This window comes from Epinephelus lanceolatus, chromosome 11 (assembly GCF_041903045.1).
Source record: "Epinephelus lanceolatus isolate andai-2023 chromosome 11, ASM4190304v1, whole genome shotgun sequence".
Classification (NCBI taxonomy): Eukaryota; Metazoa; Chordata; class Actinopteri; order Perciformes; family Serranidae; genus Epinephelus; species Epinephelus lanceolatus.
Window position 1 is genome coordinate 9,915,828 of NC_135744.1, and position 21,466 is coordinate 9,937,293.

Below are 21,466 nucleotides of genomic sequence, written 5' to 3' on the forward strand. Positions count from 1 at the left end.
TCGAGGCTTCAAAACCAATGTCAGTATACCAATGGGTGACGTCACGGTGGCTACATCCATTATTTCAATACAGTCTATGATTGGTTCAAGACTATGTAGGTCAGATAAACCAAACATTTAACACTGACAGAAGACTTGCCAGCCTTTATCTCAAACCTTTTACACTTACATTCATTTGCGCAATTCTCTGAGGGTAAATTATTAATGACGTTCTTGGTCCAATATGGGGCTCTAAAGATTACATTATCAATCATTTGGTCTGTTAAAGCCACTTTTTGTCTTGGCTTTTCAGTTTGGTGTGTTTTGGTCTATGGCTATTACCTGGGTCATCAAGAAAAAAATTAAAAAAAATAAAAGCATATTTTACATGGTGAGATATAACACAAAGAGTCTGTAACCATGCTAGCATTTCCGTGATGCTTTATTTTGGCATAGTGGTGCTTTGAGCTAATGTCAGTATTCTGACCATATTAACAGGATTAGCTTATTTGCATGCTAATGTGTAGCACAACATATAGTTGAAGCTGATGGAAGTTTGATTAGTTTTGCAAGTATTATATACTACATATAGGTATGAAGGAAAGTGTTAGACAAATTTAAAGTTGAGCTGCTGATGGCAGTAGATGAAAAGCAATGGGATCATCAAATTATGACAGATCATCCTCAGGGAGGCGTGAATATCTGCACTAAATTTTATCCATCCAACAGAGGTTGAGACACTCTGCTTAAATCCAACAATGTCAGTCTCAGTGTGGTGCTAGAGGAATAGTCAGGAACATGAATAGGATTCATCCTCTGGGGAACATGAATGTCTGTGCAAAATTAGTGCCAATACATCCAGTAGATATTTCACTGGATAGGTTAAATAGGATGGAGGCTCTCCCAGCACTCACTGGGTGAGAGGCAGGGTTCACTCTGGACAGGTCTTCAGTCTTTCACACATATGGATTGACAAACACATTCACACCTACTGGCACTTTCCAATTCACTTAACCTGCATGACTTTGGACTGTAGGAGAAAACCAAAGCACTCAGAGGAGACCTACACAGATGCAGAGACAACATGTTTGGTGACAGTGCCACTCAGTGTTTGTGCTGCTGCCCTGATCCGTTACTTTTCAAACCGTTCTGCCTGTGGATTTAATTCTAACAGAAACTTTAATAAACAGATATTTTTATACAGAAATAGTTTATTTGTATGTAGCCTTGGATTCAGAGAATTTTTTTTTGGAGGGGGGGGGGGGGGGGGGCATTAGTGATGTGTGGGGGCTCAGGACTCCGTGTGTCAGTCTGAAGGATGATTCCTCTGCTGCTGCGTGGATTAGGCTGTCTGCTGAAAACACTTTGAATGCAGCTGTGGTTACACACATCACTGCTGCCAGGAAAAGCTAAATGCTGAAATGCACATACATTTTTCATATGTTAATCTTGTTGCTAAAATTAACCACATCTGATGTTTTTATACAAAAAGAAAAAAGGTTTTATTTTGCAGAGGTGGATTTTTGACACTGATTTATTCGACATCTCTAATTCACAGTATGTTATGCTACAGCCAGGCGCCAAATATCATGAAAACAGCAACCAGGTAGACTCCACACGTACTGTAAGCCAAGTAATAATTTGCCATGGGACTGGATGCTCCAGTGGGTGTGTTGTTCCACGGTGTCTCATCAATTACATTCCCTGAGAGAAAACACCCGGCTGTTTTCTGTTTCTTCCGATGCCGGGGTTAATGGTGCTTTTCTCAAATGCCTCTGCCAGCCAGTAATTGGAGCAACTTAACAATCATAAGTGCAGTCTTTGTAGTGGAGGGAGCAAAGGCTGAATACAGCTTTATTAACTATGAAAAGCCAACTTTTATTGATTGACCCCTTCTGCATTCCTTCTGTTCGTCCTCCTTTCCCATCTCGTAGCGTCTCGGTTTTTGTTCTTTGCACTGAAAAACACTGCCAACCATCTTAGAAGGACATTATAATGAGTAGAAAATATCCTTACACTTTAGTCCCCTTCAGTATGTATTTTAAAGCATCTGACTGCTTACCTAGAAGATTAGAAGATTTAATAATTAGCAGGGAAGGGAAAACAACCTGTTAATTTGTTTTGGCATTTCTAGAACTTTCTGCTTTTTAAAAGCCTATGAAATAAACGGTCCAAATCATTTAGGCATTTTGCTGCCTACGCATACCAAGTAAGTCTGTCTAAGGCCAGCAATGGGTTAGTCAAAGTCATCCCATTTCAGAATCACTAAATTACATTTAAATGTCAGTATAGTCCCTGCACAGTGGCATGAAACTATATCAAGATAAAAATATGACAACCTGCAGTTTTTAAGATTCAAGCATTTATTAAATAGTTTCATTTTAATGAGTAATCTTTGAGTTTCAGTAGTGAGTAGGAAGAGGACAAGCTGTGGAAGCCAACTGGGTATATTTTGTTTGCACTGTCTGTTTGCATGCTGTGGGAGTGTTGGTTGATTTTCCTTATCCAGAAGATTAAGACAGGATTTTCAGTTTCCTTACGCCCTGTACCTAGAGAATACCCGTTGGCATCCATGTGTGTGCTTGCATCTGTCAGTCATTTATTACATGTCTTACACTTCCGACCTTTCTTCTTTCTGATACGTGACACAGATGTTTTCTTGTCTCTTTTTTTCTCTCTGTCCTCCATCTGACCACAGACGATTGGGTCTGGCACACGGCGTCATATGCAGATCAGACAGTAAAGTCAGTGCAGACTGGCTCCAGTGCGTCAGCAGCAGAGAAGTGCAGTACTTCATACTGCAGAGTCAGCCTCTCTCAGCAGTCATTTTTACCATGATTTAAAGGGTTATTACATTGCCTGCAGGAAAAAAAAAACATCCCAGTGTTGTGCATTGTATTTCATCAGGGGGAGCTCTCAGTGATGAGTGATAGCACGTCAGTTAGAACTCTGATTGACAGGTTATGAAAGCATCAACAAATATGATTTGATTCTGATAAAATCAGATAAAGCACAGGGCTAGAAAATCAAATGGGTCGCATCCTTCTTTATATAGAGAACATCTGAGCAAACAGTGTTGATACATGTAATATGTGTGCGCTTGTTTGCAGAGCTGTTGGCTGTTCCTATCAGTCTTAAAACATTTTTTTCAAATAACACCAAAATAAAGAGAGAAAGAAATAGACAAAGAAAAGCATCTGATTAATCACAGCAATAGTTTACCAAGAAAATAGCAGGAAAGTGCACTGGCTCAAATGTATCATACATAATTCAGTTTCATCCAAGTATTGTACTAATTTAAAGGGATAGTGCACCCAAAAATGAAAATTCAGCCATTATCTACTCACCCATATGCCGACAGAGGCCCTGGTGAAGTTTTAGAGTCCTCACATGCCTTGCAAAGATTGGCGGGGGGAGCGGCTAGCACACCTAATGGCAGATGGCACCCCAGACTAATGTCCAAGAACACAAAATTGAATCCACAAAGTATCTCCATACTGCTTGTTATACCTGCAAACGTAATAACAGCCCACAAACGTAATAAACCACAAACGTAATACAAATCTGCAGCTTTTAATGTAATAATCCCGCAAATGTAATAAATTTCCCACAAACGTAATAGCAGCTGCCTACTACAAATGTAACACACAATTTTCCGCAAATGTAATAACTATTACATTTGCAGGAAATTATTACATATGTGGGAAGGTGAAAATCTAAACTGTGATAACTTCCCACAAATGTAATATGAGACTGAATAATGATCTTTGTGGTTGTTGTTGTTTGTTTGTTTACTTATACACCTGCCAATAGTGATGTGTGTGTTGACAAGCAACCCGCAGGTCGGGTGGGGCGGGTCAGAAAGTGACAGAGAAGCGTTCTGAGTAAGTTAGAAATAACTTACAGAAACACACACACACACACACACACACACACTGGTCATTCCTTGTCAGTTCACAGAATTACTCTGTGGCAGCAAATATGTCCTTTAATTGGATTTATTTTATTTTCTTCTGCCTCTTGCTAATACGGATTTCTCTGCAGCATCTGACCTACAGTACCTGTTCAGCACCTCGGACAGCAGCGCTGTGGGATGGGTTGGCTCTCATAGGGGGTCAGGTGCAGGTTGTAAGGTTTTAAAAACCATGGTTTACAATAACTTAATCCTCCTCCACTCAAAAATGTGTTTTCTTCTTGTTCCTACAGATGAATGTTTGAACCTCACTGTGCAGAATGATGTATGTGCAGAGCTTGACACTCGAAGGCTGTTTTCACATTTATCTGCTGAAAATGCTCGTATGATTTTAAGGGCTAGGGCTACGAGCCTATGTTGGTGGCTTATGTAGCCTATGTTTGAACAATTTAATTAAAATATGTCTGCATATCAAAAGCCAAAAACTTGAATATGTCATTTATTCTTTAAAGTAATGAAAATATTTTTCAAGATTTAAGACTGGTACTTTTTGTTAGTAACATGGACCAAGACTGTCTGAACACTGACAATTAAAGGCTTGCAAATAATTAATGACTGGTGAACTTAAATTAATGTAGCCTGTGTGAATGCAGGAAAGTGAGAATTGCCATGTAGGTAACTGAAAATTTCCCAGACAAAATGATACATTATGTTACATTACTTTAAATAAATAGCCTTTCAGTTAAAGGTAGGATCTGGAGGATTTTCAAACAAAACAAAATATAGACATATACAAATGAAATCCTGCTTAATCATCACCTATGGGCTTCTACTCATGTGTGGTGGTGACTCTGTTTGCAGAGCTTCTGCCCTTTAACTGTATTTTGATGTTTTTATGAGCTCGGACCGCTTCTGGGCGGAGATTTCCCCAGCCAATGAGAGAGCGCAGGTGCCGTGCCTGAGCGTGTCCGAGCGTGCACCAGCACGAGCCTTGCCTGAACCTCTTCTGTGAAGCCTTCTTCCGTACCTCTGGGCTCCATACACCCAGGAGAGTTGAGCCTGATAGGAGGGGCCGAATTTGAATGTGTGTTTACAAACAGCAACTGGAAGATCCTCCAGACCCTACCTTTAAGTGTAATGTAAGGTCTCATCCACTTATTATTATTTGAATATGAATTATTTGATAGTTGCCGCAAATAAATGAATGTATGGGTATGCATCAAAACTCTACCAATAAAACCAAAGAAGACGCGCAGGCGATGGTCACTTCGCGGTAAAACAGTTCAACTTTGGAACAACTTTTCACCCCTTTCCCGGTAAGGGAATTGTTCATTTGTATACACACCACTTGATAAGTCTAAATATGCAAGAATCTAAAGGACAAGAATATGTGGGAAAAAAATGTCATTGCCTGTTGAAGACCTTTAGTTAGCAACTTATATAAGCTGCAGATTTTTAGTATTCGTGGTTTATTCATTCAGTTAGATTCAAATTTGCTTTATTGGTGTAAATATCAAAACAACAATATTGCCAAAGCATCAAGAATCAATTCAATAAAAATTAATGAATTTCATGAATTAAAACAAGAAAAGAGTAGCATAGTACTGTTAAAACTTGCTCTGTTTGTGGGCGTACATATGTGTTCGAGTTATATTATTGTATGTGTGATTTTGTATATGTGTGTATATGGGGAAGAAATAATTAAAAGAAAAAATAATAATAGTAATAATAATAATGATTAAAATAATTGTGATTATTATCACAATTAAGTTATCTATTTTTTGATGAAGATAAATGATAATTTAATCATTAAAGATTCCTTCAAGACATGTTTTAACGCATATAAATGTTTCTCTTTGAATAATAATGTATGATACAGTTTTTCCACAAAAAATTCAATTATCTTGTTAAAATCCTTAAAATGACATCTACACCTTCTCCCTCATTAAAAATGCTAGAATCTATCAATATGCCAATTTTATTCTTCATCCCAAAGGTTTCACTGTTAAGTCCATTCCCAGTGTATGTGCACTGGAGGCTTCAAGTTTCCACATCACACTTGTGTAAATTGAACATTGGACCATGACTGGCTTCTAAAATATTTGTGATGTCACAAATCATGCTTGTAGCCCTTCCAAAGAATAAACGACATATTCAAGTTTTTGGCTTTTGATATGCAGACATATTTTAATTAAATGGTTCAAAAATAGGCTACATAAGCCACCAACATAGGCTCGTAGCCCTAGCCCTTAAAATCATACGAGCATTTTCAGCAGATAAATGTGAAAACAGCCTTCGAGTGTCAAGCTCTGCACATACATCATTCTGCACAGTGAGGTTCAAACATTCATCTGTAGGAACAAGAAGAAAACACATTTTTGAGTGGAGGAGGATTAAGTTATTGTAAACCATGGTTTTTAAAACCTTACAACCTGTACCTGACCCCCTATGAGAGCCAACCCATCCCACAGCGCTGCTGTCCGAGGTGCTGAACAGGTACTGTAGGCCAGATGCTGCAGAGAAATCCGTATTAACAAGAGGCAGAAGAAAATAAAATAAATCCAATTAAAGGACATATTTGCTGCCACAGAGTAATTCTGTGAACTGACCAGTGTGTGTGTGTGTGTGTGTGTGTGTGTGTGTGTGTGTTTCTGTAAGTTATTTCTAACTTACTCAGAACGCTTCTCTGTCACTTTCTGACCCGCCCCACCCGACCTGCGGGTTGCTTGTCAACACACGCATCACTATTGGCAGGTGTATAAGTGAACAAACAAACAACAACAACCACAAAGATCATTATTCAGTCTCATATTACATTTATGGTAAGTTATTACAGTTTAGATTTTCGCCTTCCCACATATGTAATAATTTCCTGCAAATGTAATAGTTATTTCATTTGCGGAAAATTGTGTGTTACGTTTGTAGTAGGCAGCTGCTATTACGTTTGTGGGAAATTTATTACATTTGCGGGATTATTACATTAAAAGTTGCAGATTTCTATTACGTTTGTGGTTTATTACGTTTGTGGGCTGTTATTATGTTTGCGGGTAGTGATCCATGTGTGCTGCAGCCCCGACATAAAAAGTTGTTTGGAAAAACGTCATTTGAACTCTGTTTTTAGCCTCACTGTAGCCTGTAGCTCTGACTGCTTCTCTGTGCTCCGTGCTCATGTGTGCACACTCAGGGTGATTGGTGATGCACGGTCTCTGAAGAGAAGCAGTCTCGTCAGTACTGATGTCCAGATTCTCAAGTGCAGGCATCGCCAATTCCCAGTCTGAGCAGCAAAGACTTTCCTCATCCGTTGGCATTGCTTTGCATCTGAAACAATTACACCACCAGGTTTCGAGTGCTCGACTCCGGTATTCTGTGGCTGGCTGAGGGTTAGGCTCATGAGCTGCAGCAGCTGCTTCGTCCAGTAGCCTGAGTTCCGCGTCCGTATACTCGGGCTCAAACAAATACGGCTCAACAAAGAAATGCTGTTCCTCCTCAATTTCAAAGTCTTCAGATATGTTGGGCTGTCCTTTGCTAAAAGACCATAGTGCAAATTATCTTTTAGCTCTGTGGCTACTGCTGTCTCCCCCTGCGGTGCACGTGTCACGTGATGTAAACACGGGTAAGCAAAGCTCATGCTTTCGCTGGTCTCGTGCAGGCATGCACATGTGAGTGCGGAGCACAGAGAAGCAGTCAGAGCTACAGGCTACAGTGAGGCTAAAAACAGAGTTCATATGATGTTTATCGAAACAACTTTTTATGTCGGGGCTTCAGGACACTTGGATCACTATGGATGAGCAGTATGGAGATACTTTGTGGATTCAATTTTGTGTTCTTGGACATTAGTCTGGGGCGCCGTCAGCTATTAGGTGTGCTAGCCGCTCCCCCCGCCGATCTCCGCAAGGGATGTGAGGACTTTAAAACTTCACCAGGGCCTCTATCCCTTTAAAGCTAATTAAAGGCAGTTGGGCAAAATAAAAAACTTAACGTGTTTGCATAATTAACACTATAAAAATAGTGTGACTTAATACTTTATAGTGTAACACAATGACACTTTTTATATTCAGCTCAGTCAGCAGAAGAAAATATTGGCATTGAATGTTTATCTAAACCAGGAATACATTACATTTGCACATTTCATACATATCAAGGTTTCCAAAGTGACGTAGTGTATGAGCTGACTTTGTCATCTGGGGGTGGAGGGGATGATGGATGTCCTGACACCTAGGCTAGACACCTGGCAAGCCGCAGACCACTGCAGGCCACTGTTCGAGACAAACAAACAACAAACCGAGACGTTGCTGCTTTTTCTGCCGGTATAGTGGCATGAGAAGCCAATGTCTTTTACAGAGACATTGCTGCATTTCCTGCTGGGATTGTGCCCCCCAAACCAGGTAACAGGGGAACCAGCCAAAACATGGTCTTTTCCTAACAATAACCAAGTGGTCTTTGTGTCTAAACCTTAGACATTACCCACAGCATTGTTGTAATGTAAAGCTTCAACATAAAGTTATATAGTAATATATCTGTGGTTTGCAAAAAAGTAAGTGTCAACAGTATTTCTGGTGATTGGGTTGTTATATTACATATAAATAAAATGTCAGTATCTCATTTGCAGTTTTGCTAAGTCATTAGCTTTCATCACTGGTTCCAACAAAAAATAAATTGTGTTATTATTGTTATTTTAATGAATGAAATCGTCTCCTCTGTTTACAAGAGTGCACAGTGTTTTTGTCAGCAACCTCTATTTATCTTTATCGCTGGGCTTCCTGAGTTTTGGTGTGAGACTGCAGCAGAGTCAGTCACATTTAGTCAAACTGCTGTGTGATGCAACACAAAGGCTGTGGTGTTCAGAGCTGCTCTCCGGGACCCACAGATTCACAGCTTATCATGTCTAAAAGTGAGCGTCAGGCCAGTCTGCTGCCTTTAGCCCACTTGGCAGCCTGCTGGCTATTGCTCATCTGTCCCCAAGCCAGTGTGAGCACATCACCGATCTGGACCAGGATTAAAGGACCTAATACTAACAGCTGTGCTGAGATTAGCCATGTCAGTATTTACAGTTATTTTGTCAACCACTGCACCGCACACTCTGCTCAAATAAAGAACTGTTGTATTTGAATTCCTGTTTTCTTTTAATTGGACCCCTGAAAAGCATTGCATACATTTTATTCTTTAGAGAGAGATGGATGGAGAGATTCAGAGTGGTGGAGATAGACAGGGTAGATTGTTATGGAGGAGAATGATGGCTGGGACTAATACTGAGGTACGTGGATAAACAGAGATGGAAGAAGCCACCTCCTTTGTCTCGTAAGATGTACTATAAAAGGGATGTGTGGGTGGAAAAAAATAGGGAGGAGGACTGACAGAGGATGAAGAGATAGATGATTAACTTGAAACGTGAATGTCTGCAGCATAAAGATGTTGATGGATTGAACAGTTTTATCTTTGTGTGTGTGTGTGTGTGACAGAGAGAGAGAGATGTTGGGTGCGATTGTATTTGCACACGTACCTCCCTCCATGTGTGTCACCAGCAAGTGCATGAATATGCATGTGTGTTCGCACGGGGAACGACGTGCTCTCTCAGTGGAGACTGATCACCCCATGATGGGCGATCACTGAAAGATTGGACTGATGTCTATGGAAATGTCATATATAAAAAATGTATGCCATTTCCTGAAGTGGCACCACAGCCTTTCTTCTGATAGATAGTGCATTTTAATTTGCTTAGACACTTTACTGTACGTGATGGAAGAGGTGGAAAGAGATCGTGGGAAGGTGCTGGAGAGCAGCAGGTCAGCTGTGGCAGCCACCAACAGCTGCTCACTGTGTATGTACAGGATATGTGCTGGGTGGCCTTGGGTTTACTAGGGGGTGTGCATACTGTTGATGTGATTAACAGAGATTTGGGGTGAATAATCTTCTAAGCTGCTCAGTGGAGCATTGGTGATGGGGGCTGGGGTGGAAATGGGAGGAGCTTAGGGTAACTTAGACATATATCTTGAATCCCATCCTCTCTCATGGAAGGAGTGAAACCTAGAGGAACCAAGAACTTACAGTGCAGAATTCAAACTTTGTCTTGTTTGCTGCCATTACCTAGCTTGTCCACCAAGGAGCACTCACAGGGTTATTTTCCAACCAATATATCATTGGCCCTGTTCATACCTGGTACAAACATGCGTCTTGGGTGATCCAATCACAAGTGGACAGCGCTTAATACAAGTATAAACGACCAACAAGACGCATCTTGATCTTATCACTCAGGTGATGGTCTGAGACACATTTGAACACATATCTGCAGTGTAAACGCTATTGCGTCATGATGCGTCCTTGACAAGGACTGCATTATCAGTGCAGGACTTGGTGGTTGTTTTATTGACACTCAATGACTTCTCCATTTTACAAAAAGTTAGACCAAGTGCTGGGTGACTGTCCATCATTTTGCCCTAAGAAAGGACACATGTTTAATTCTGCGATATCTCCAGCTTTACAGACACAACTGCTAACGGTACAGCTGGCAAGAAGGTGGACATAATAACTGCACAGGGCCCTTTGACCATAAGTGACATAAGCAGTAAAGAAATTTGAACACAAGTGGTCAGCTGGGGATTCATGATTACACAGGTGTAAACAACAATGTGTCTTGGCCACTTGTGTTTGCACCACTGAAACCCATGGGTGGATTATGAGACAATGGGCCCTTGGACACAGATATGCAAAAGGCCCCATCATTTCTCTTATAGAGGAGCAAGACACATCGACTTGTGGTCTTTTGTCCTGTTTTATAGTTGTTGTTTGTGTCTCTGTGTAGTCATTATGCATCTTTTTTGGTCGTTTTGTGTCTCTGTGTAATTCCTTTGCATCTCCAGGGTTCCCGCGGGTCCTTAAAAAGTCTTAAAATGTCTTAAATTAAAATCAGGGTAATTAAGGTCTTAAATTGTCTTAAATTTACCGTAAATTTGTTGTAGGTATTAAATTTTCAGCCGGTGCGTTTAATGCCGATGGGAAAGCACAGTGGCCCACCGTAAAACATATAACAGTGTGTATTTGTGTGATTAATTTAGTATGGTGCCTATATGGTATGGTGTCGTAAATGAGTCTCTGCGATTAATAGCTGTTTTACGGTATGTCTGCTACAGACACTGACGTACACATTAACTGAAGGGAAACATTATTCGACAAGGGAACACGTCTCGATACAACACCTGCATTGTTTGCAGCGCGACCGAAAGATGTTACAAGTTCAGCTCTCAGTCAGCTATGACGACATTCATTTTACCGCCAGACACCCAAACGGCAGAGGTTCTGTGGGTTCTGCATACTGTGGTGAGGCACAATTTGTTCAGATCTAACGAGGACATATGAGACATCTTTGCCGCCATGTTCCCCGATTCCCAGCTTGCCAAGTCATTCACCTGAAATGACTGAAATTGAAAATAAAACTGCATATGTCGCCAAATATGGTATCGCTTCATTCATCAAAAAGGAGCTATCGCGCAGCGTGGGTTAGAAGCCATATGTTGTCATGTTTGACGAAAGCATGAATGAAATGACAAAGAGCAAACAAATGGACCTTCATTTGCGGTTCTGGACTACTGATGAGACTGGCACACATCATGTCATCTCCCGTTACTATGGGTTGGAGTTCATGGGTCACTCCAGAGCCGAGGACATCTTGGGTCATGTCAGTGTAAGTAACGTTACGATTGTGTTTGAAATCACATATGTTATTCATACTAAAAGTCCATTCTCACTGAGGGCGAATATCCGTGCGGATTATTCTCGCGTTAAAATATAAAAGTTTATTTCATGGGGTCTTATGGAAGTTTGCACACCGGGGTGGAACTTTCGTGCGGTGAAAAAAGTTTCCGCCCAGACTTTGACCCCCAGCGGAATTCGGCTGGGCTTGACACAGCTGGGCCAATGACATTGTTTGTTTATAGTTGCGCAGAGCCGGGAGAGTCCGAAATCCAGTCAGGCAGAACAGTATGGGAGAAAGGATGATAAACCTCGTTTCACATCACCCCGTCATTTTTGATAAAAGACGGGATGATTTTATGAACAATGATTTAAAGGACAAGTGCTAAAGAAAGTTGATGTTGACGCTTGTTAAACGTTGCTAGCGTCGCTTGCTAGCGTCGCTTGCTAGCTCGCTGCTGCTGCTGCTACTCTCGTCCATGTTCACCCACACCCGTTCATGCAGCGTGGACTTGGAACACAATAACGCGAAATTTCGCACCGCGTCCGTACCGTGCCTGTGTGTATGGTTTGAGCACGGAAAACGCTGCACAAATATTCCGCAAATCCGTCCCGCATTTCCGTATTGCGGCAGTGAGAATGATCCTTAAGTATGGTGTAAAATAGAGCAACGTTAACGCGGTCCAAAGCTCCTATACTAGCGGTGTAAACACCAACACTCCCCTGGTGCTCAGTGCTCCCAATCCGGGCAGAGTCGGCAGAGGACTGATTATGTGCTATATTTAGGTCACAGGCCTATGGTCACTTTGACAATCTGACAGGTAACAACACATTAGCTCAGAGTTTAAGGGGTGTAACTGTTGGTAGATGTGGTTTATTATGTGTAAATATGTCAAATTGTGGTTTTATGGGTTGTTGATGACGGTTGGGCAAATCTAGCTGCTAATAGGCCCGTTTCCACTGCAGGAACTTCGGGGTAATTTTACGGGGCCGGGGCCATTGGTGTGTGTCTCCACCGCAGGAACCACCCCCGAAGGACAGAGTTACGGAACTTTTACAGGGGCTAAACAAGTCCCTGCCTCGGAGTAGGTACTCAGAACGGCCCCGAAAGACTCCTGGCTGGGGCTTGGGGATTACTTGGTGCTGATTGGATATACTCAAGGAGGGATGTGACGACAACAGAAAGCAACAAAATAGCCGGCATTTTTAAAACTCAGCAGACGAGGGTTAGCTCGTTCATATAGCTTTTGCCTCCATGTAAAAAAAACCTCACTAAATGGCCTGTGAAAATAATATTTTTTCCAGCGGATATCTTAGTTACAACATGATTGAGCTAGCAAAGCAGTTTTGTGTTGATATGTGTGGTATTTATTCAGTTTTGGGAAATCACGATGTCTAGAAAGCATCAGCTGACAGGGACAGCTAACAGCAGGCTAACAGCAGGACGTCATCTGTTAAAAGCCTCCCGTTGTCGGATACGACATGAAACTACTCCAGTTAGCTCAATCATGTTGTAACTAAGACATCCGCTGGAAAAAATAATTTTTTCACGGGCCATTTAGTGAGTTATTACAGACTCCGCTGTCGGCTAACAGCTAACGGCGTCCCTACATCGCCCCGGTCAAAATGGTCGCGCAACGATTACATCGCATCCAAAGCCCGTAACTTTACAGGAACCTTCCTCCTACTCCGCTCTCTCAGTGGAGACACGGCATTTGCGAGGGCCGAGCGAGAGGACGTTCCTGTAGTAGTTCCTCCTCCCCAAATAGTACCAGGAACTTCTTCAGTGGAAACGGGCCTAAAGTAGTCTGTCACTTGTTGCCACAGCAACAGTAAACATTCACAAGGGTTAATGAGATGCAGAATCAAGCTATGTTGTAAATACACGAGATATGTTGTATTTTAGCACAAAATATATGATTTTACCAATTAGTAAACCTATAGAAAATCATTAGTTTAATTTGCAAAATTTACCATTAAATTTATAGGCCACACACACAGAAAGACCACAGTGACCATGGACTGACTTGAATAGAGCACATAACCAGTACTGTTACTATCCGCATAAAGTCAATAAATTGATATTTATATATTATTTTTGGGTCTTAAATTATGTTCTTTGAGGTCTTAAAAAGGTCTTAAAAAGCATTAAATTTTACTTTTAAAATGGTGCAAGAACTCTGATCTCTTTGTGGCTTTAATGTGTGTCTATATGATCATTTTGAGTTTCTTTGTGGTTAATATGTGTTAATTTGAGTGACATCTTGCTAATGGAAACCAAGGGGATCCTGACACTCTGGGCCCTTGGGCTTGATCGATAATCCATCCATGCTGAAACGCATGATAGTACCAGGTATAAACAGGCTCATTATAAGATTTATATAGGGCCGTAACGGTACGTGTATTTGTGTCGAACCGTTCGGTATGCGACTTTCGGTTCGGCACGACCCTGTACCGAATTATTGGGCGCAGGATATTATTTTATTTTATTTTGTTTTATTTTAATTCCGTTTTTGCAAACAGAACCATTTAAAATATCTAGTTTCCCGACGGGCATAATTGAGTGATGGACCGAGTCCCGTAAATCTCCGCTTTCACTTTGTGCAGCGCATTCTCGCATTTTGACAACATGGCAAGTGAGCCTGACGAACCTGAAGACCCACCCGCAAACCTTAAGTCCTCCGTTCAGGAACACTTTGGTTTCAGGGTAAAATACGAAGATGGAAATAAACAAGTTGACAAGACAAAAGCAGTGTGCCAACACTGCAGAACAGCGGTCGGGTATGTACTTGGAAACACGTCTAACATGCTAACGCATCTAAAGCAACACCACCCGAGTTTGAACGTTAACCGGCACGACTAGAAAAAGCAATCTGGTGCAAACTACGATATTGTTGTCGTTTAAAAAGAAAGAGCGTTTCCCTGACCATCGCGCTAAAGAAATAATCAACGCCGTTGGAGCTGAGTAAAATTGTTTAAGCTGCACTTTAGATATAAGCATGTTTTGTTTACTGCACTTTAACAAAGTGGGAAAGCTAAGTAAGTTCCTAGTAAAACTGAATCTGAGCAGGCTTTAAAGCTGACCAGCTGCACTATACTTTTTTTTAATTGAGTAAAACTGTTAAAGCAGAAATGTATATTTATATTTTTCATTCAAAAAATGTGTTAAAAGCAGGAGCAGGATTTTATTTTTCACTTTTATATTTCTATTTTCATTCAAAACAATGTGAAAAAGCAGGATTTTATATATATTTGTTTCATACAAAAATTGTGTAAAAAGAGTTAACTGCTGTGTTGGTATGTTTTAATAAGGTTACCAATAAGTAAAAGATATTTAATTGTTGTCTATTTTTTTCATTACTGTATCAAAAAAAAACGAACCGTGACTTGTGTACCGAGGTACGTACCGAACCGAGATTTTTGTGTACCGTTACACCGCTAATATATATGTATGTGTATATATACACATATATATATATATATATATATATATATATATATATATATATGCATATGTATATTTATTAATCCCCCTGAAGGGAAATTCAATTTTTTTCAGTCTGTTGTCATTAACACACAGGTCCGAAATACACACACATACACAAACAGGACCTATACATGCACAAAGTGGAGAGATGTCAGAGTGATGTCGGTTGGGGGGTTCGGTGCCTTGCTCAAGGGCACCTCGGCAGTGCCCAGGCGGTGAACTGGTACCTCTCCAGCTACCCGTCCATGCTCCATATTTGGTCCAGACGGGGACTTGAACTGGCAACCTTCCGGTTCCCAAATCCAAGTCCCTATGGACTGAGCTATAGCCGCCCCATGGACATTCATAGCCTAAGAAACCCAGTATCGGTCAGATCTTGTACTGACTCTTCCTGGTACCAGTCTATGTCAGTCCTGTGTGTAACGCAGTGAATGAGTGCGGGTGGTCTACCTGCCAGTGAATGGCGTCACCTACAGGTCACATGAACCTTGTGTACTGCTCTTGTATTTGATCATTGCAGTTAATTTTCTCATTCAGAGATCAAAGGTCAAATCAGTGCAAACAAAGGGTACCATATATTATCAGTTAATGTGGTAGCATGACATTACCATATTAATTAGTTTTCTTTTGTGCTGAATGCCAACAGAAGTGGGGGTTGCACTGCCCTGCTTCATAGCTCCAAGCATTTATTCAAATGCAATCACACATATCTATATACTATTCAAACATGCACATATTGTGGCCCATCTGTATGTACCCACATGCATAGAAGGATATAACCAGAATGTTGTGGTAAACACAGCTTAGTAGCAGCATCTCTGGTGGCCATCAGGAGATGTGTTTGATTATGCAGGATGGTGCAGATGCACAGATCATTGCTGGCGATTTTTTGCTTCCTCCAACATCAATTTCTTCCACGAGATCCTACAAAAGTCAAGGCAAAAGGGAAATATGACATAGTGTATAGGGAATTATAGCAAAGGTGTAGAAAAACAGATGAAGCCTTTATAACCTTTAAAGGTCTGCAAGAGAACGCATTTAGCTTTTTTTATCCAGTTCATTCCATTGTGATGATGACGAGGATGACTGTGAAACACAGCAGCGTGCATAATTTCAGTTAGAGACGACGAGTGCTTGTAAGAAAGCTCCCTCTCTCTGGGTGACCGCAGCTTTAGTGAAACAAGGCGGATAAAAGGCTAGATTCTGATCCCTGACTCATTTTCCAGCTCATGTTGTACATCTCCGCAATATTGCTGTAAGGGTCTATGATATCCATGGTCTTTGAGAAGAAATAATGTGATTGTCTTTTTTCTATGTTTCGCTTTCCCTTTTTTTTTTCTCTCCATACTCCTCATATTCATCCAATAGGAGCCAGAGCAGTGTCTAGGGGTATGAACAGGTCATATGCACCTCCCAGCTCAATGAGATTTGGGAAAGGTTTCTTTGAATACTCAAGAGATCAGTAACATTACAATTAATGAGGAATTCAACATCTTTAAATGCAAAATCATGAACTCAGGTCACGCACAAATGTTTGCATAATGTTGTGCACACAAATGTGCATTTGGATTTACAGTTGTAGGTAGATGAGTTGGTCTGGGGTGCAGGCAGATTAACAAAGGTTAGTCTGAGAGATAGAGGAATGTGTTCTAGTGAAGAAATGCATGGAGACAGGAGTAATTAATTATAGATGTGGAAATGTGGTCTGAGGGAATGCTGTTACTGTAACTAGAGGCATGGCAAGTGAGAGATGAGGGGATGGGAATGTGGTGGAAACAGGGGGAAGGGTAAACCCTCCTCCTATACCGTCCACAATTTCAATTTACATTACATGACAGGAGAATGGAGGTTAATTAAACATGACAATGGTAGGGCGTTTATTGTTAACCCTTCATGGTGGTTGACTGGCTCCTAACTCAAAGGCCAAAGAATGAATAACAAATATGTTTTAGTCTACCCCAAAGTGTAAATTCACATTTAAATTGCTCATGGAAATAGAGGTTTTGAGTTAAAATATGCATTACATGGGCCTTATGGTTGTGTGTGGTACAAATTTGGGTGGAAAATAAAAAAAGAACATGTTTAAGCCCAAAAGGAAACAGCTGGAAAAAACACAAACCATTAAATTCTGCCTCCGTTAGCTACAGTCATCCCCAGTTTATGGAAACTAAATTGCATCTAAAACTCTGCTAAATTTTGTGCTGCCAGAGGCGTGCCGACTTTTCACTGTGCATCTATTTCCAACCTTCATATTGACACTAATTGGACCCGACACTAATGATGCCAAAAAAGCAAAGTGAAGCGGTGCTAGGTTTTCTAGTTGCTTGCTTATAATTTTGGAGACTGCTGGCTTTGTTTACCATGGAACTCCTGAACTCACGCTATCTTGGAGATTAGATTTCATGTCGGGTTTTTAAAAATGGAAATGAACTCATATTTGTTCCTTAAGCGGTACCAATCCTTTATAAATATGTTTGAATAAAATAACATTTTTACCCATACGCACACTCGAGTAGTGGCTAATAATTGGAGTTGGTTATTGCACGACAACCAATAAGTTATTAAAATGAGACTTTAATCAGTGTAGGAATGGACATCATGCTGAAAATACAGACCAACAACTGAAATGCTTTCTACATGCCGAGTACCATATTCTTTCTGTGAAAATGGGCCTTGATTCACTCATGTCATGCCTTGCTGTTGGGGAGGCAGGATTATAATAGGTAATGTATGTCTGTGCTGGGCTTGTAGCCTCGGGGGACACTATGTAAACGCTCCCCATCTCCCCGCTGATCACAGTCCTGACTGATTGCTGATGACTTTTTTAGGGCACAGACATGTTAAGTTGTTTATTTATTCAAAAAAACTCCCCAATGTAAATAGCCCTCTCCACTCTAGATTTTCCCTCCCTCAGATTGTGTGTCGGCATATCTGTCTTGCTTTCTGTGTCTCGTCTCTTGAGTAGCAATGATATGTTGTGGTCATCAGCAAAGTTGTGATCTAAGACCAGGGCAGCTGTTTTTTTGTGTTTATGCATGTGTGTGTATTTGCAGACGCGTCAGTGTGCGTTTTATGCATGTGACAGATATGGGACATCCTTGACTGCCGTTGAGAAAGTGACACACCCCTACAGGCTATTGTGTTCAAAAAGAATCCTCAGCAAACTCTAAAGCACAATTTTGCAGACCACTGTCATAAGAAATCACTTAGCTGTTGTAATGCATTTTCGGATTCTGGATCACTGACCGCATCAAGCTTTACAACAGTGTTATGGTTAGTTTAGCATCACAAGGCTCAGACACATTGCATATATCAGATGAATATATAGATATATTTACAAAAAAACCCCACCTGATTCCTGTTTGAACCTGCAATGTGATGAGCTTTGTCCACATGCAGCACATCCCTTCCTCACTGCATCTGCCATTCCCAAATGGAAATATAGCCATCTGTTACACATAACAGCTCGCAAGGTGCGAGTGTCTTCATCTTTCCTCATATACAATTCTGTTTCTTTTTGCCTCTGTAGTGTTGCTTTACAGCACCATCACAACAGTTTTCTTTTGGGTGGGGTTATATATTCCCCTGCCGGAACACCAGCCTGCTTGCACTGGCACACACACACACACACAAAAACACACACAAGTATGCACAAGCAAACAAGCATATCACTGCAAAATAAACAAAATGCTGCATGAGTTAATTGGGTTGTAATGTTGTCACCCATCACCATCTGTCTCTCACACCTTGTTTATTTACCATTTTGTATTATGATGTGAATGAATGTCTTTTTCAATTCATTTATGCAATGAACTGACTCAATTAGTGCTAAATTAATAGGTCAAAAATGATTTAAAAAATGCAACTCCTTAATCGCATCAGAGTTTGCATCTCACCATCTCCTGCTTCTTTCACAGATGCATGAACATACATGGGTACACTGGGGAAAACGACTGCTTGCCTGATTTTGTATTTTGGTGACACCTCTTGTAGGTGAAATTGGCCCACATTTACACAATCCCAAAAGATTTTAATGCCCCCCTTCTTTCCTGTGAGGTTGTTACACATGTATACACGAGACAAGGAGTAGGAGGAAATTCTAATAGGGATAGTAAGTAACCTGGATGTTGTTAAGCTTTGCCTTGATGTCAGTGAATTCACAAACTGTCACACTTGAGCTGCTTGCAATAATTAAAACATGAGTAGGACCCCCTTTACACCTTGCATGAAAATGCATCTTGTATTAATATTGTGTCTAGGTATGATTTAACTTGATTATGATTACACCTGTAATTAAGATGTCTCTCCAGTGTAGGGCTGCTACTAACGATTATTTTCATTGTCAACTAATCTGTCGATTATTTCTTCGATTAGTCGACTAATCATTTCATTGAAAAATGTGTTAAAATATTGAAAAATGTCGGTCTGTCTCGCCCAAACCCCAAAATTACGTCATCTAATGTCTTGTTTCATACTCACGCCAAAGGGTTTTAGTTCACTGTCACGGGAGAGTGTGTAAAGCTGCCAATATCTGAACGTAAGAAGCTGCAGTAAGAGTATTTTGGGGTACTTTTATAGTACTTTTCTATGAAAAATGACTCAAACCGATTAGTCGACTACTAAAATAGTCACCAATTATTTTAATAGTCGATTAGTCATCGTTTAGTCAACTAATCATGGCAGCCCTGCTCCAGTGTTCATATTGACATCCAATCAGATTGCTCTGTCCAGCTCAAACAAACAACCGCAGTCCAAACGAGCTCCACCCTGGCCTGTCCACAAATATTATAAGAGTAAAAAAATGTTTTAGTTATTTTCAAAAGGTTAGAATTACATAGGGTACGCATCATGGGTCATATCTTTAATACCTCTAACCTGGTCAGTAACACAAACCCTACTCTTGTAAATACTAGTCTCCATAGGTTTTCCTTTAGGCCCTCTACTAGATTTGAAGTGCTCAGTGCTCTTTATAGTCTTGATCCTAGGCAGTCTACATGGGCTGATAATTTGAACCCTCAACTTCTGACACTAGCTGCACCTTTTATTGTTGACATCTTGTTGCACATTTTTAATCTGACTCTTAACTGATTGTATTCCTAATATATGGAAAACAGCATTTGTAACTCCTCTGCACAAAGGTGGCCCCTCAAATGAACTGAATAATTACCGCCCAATTTCAAAACTACCCTGCTTGGCGAAACTATTAGAACGTCTGATAAGCAACCAAATTAGATCTTTTTTATCTGAACATGAAGTTTTAAACATCTATCAGTCTGGTTTTAGACCTGGGCATAGCACTGTGTCAGCAATTGCTAAGGTTATGAACGATATCGCTCAAGCACTAGACAGTAAACTTGATTGTGTTGCCCTTTTTATTGACCTTTCTAAGGCCTTTGACTCGGTTGACCACACTATCCTTCTTGAGTGTCTGCATAATATTGGGCTTGATTACAAGTCATGTAAATGGGTTGAGAATTATTTATCTGGTAGATCTCAAGCTGTGATTAGTGATGGTTTCATATCGGAATTTTTGAATATATATGTATATACATACATATATATATATATATATATATATATATATATATATATATATATTTTTTTTTTTTTTTTTTAATATAAGGGGTTCCGCAGGGTTCTGTTTTAGGACCTCTGTTATTTTCTATTTATATCAATGATTTTAATTGTGGTATCAAAAATAGCTCAATTCATCTTTATGCTGATGATTCAATCATATATTCTTTTGCTCCCTCTGTTGAAATAACTCTGAGTAATTTACAAGATGACTTCTGTTGTATCCAAAGAACTCTGACTGATCTTAACTTGGTTTTAAATCCAGGAAAATCAAATTACATGATTTTCACAAAAAAACGCACTGCTAAATAAGATCAGCCTTGCTACTGCTGATGGGACTCCCTTGGAAAGGGTTTCCTGTTATAAGTACTTGGGTATCTGGATCGATGACAAATTGTCTTTTAATTTACATGTTGCAGAACTTATAAAGAAGCTGAAGCCTTTATTGGCATTCTTTTATAGAAATAAATCCTGTCTACCTCAGCACTGTAGAAAGCAATTAGTACTTGCTACCTTTTTATCGGTTTTAGATTATGATGATATTATTTATATGCATGCTTCTCCCTCTATTCTTAAACCACTTGACACAATTTATCATTCTGCTATTAGATTTATTACTGGCGATGGGTTCATGACCCATCACTGCCAACTCTATCAGAATGTAGGCTGGACTTCCCTGGCTCTGAGAAGGGAGCAACACTGTATATTGTTTATCTATAAGGCATTGCTTAAAAAACTTCCTCTCTATTTATCGAGCTTACTGAGTTTTCGACCCCACTCGTGCACAAAACTCACTGGCTCTTAATATCCCAACTGTTAGAACGGAG

At 40.3% G+C, this 21,466-nt stretch overlaps 1 protein-coding gene across 2 annotated transcripts in view; it reads left to right on the forward strand.

The window, feature by feature from the left end:
- The window catches only part of LOC117270798 (roundabout homolog 2-like), a 121,948-nt gene that overhangs the window by 40,832 nt on the left and 59,650 nt on the right, over positions 1-21,466 (forward strand). The window contains exon 1 of one of the 2 annotated variants that reach the window (XM_078172228.1): positions 14,284-14,359. The exons of the other annotated variant lie outside the window; for it this stretch is intronic. Within the exon in view, the coding sequence (XP_078028354.1) occupies positions 14,299-14,359 (61 nt within the window). The 5' untranslated portion in view covers positions 14,284-14,298. Of the gene's footprint in view, positions 1-14,283; positions 14,360-21,466 lie in introns of those variants that run through there. 2 annotated transcript variants of the gene reach the window in all.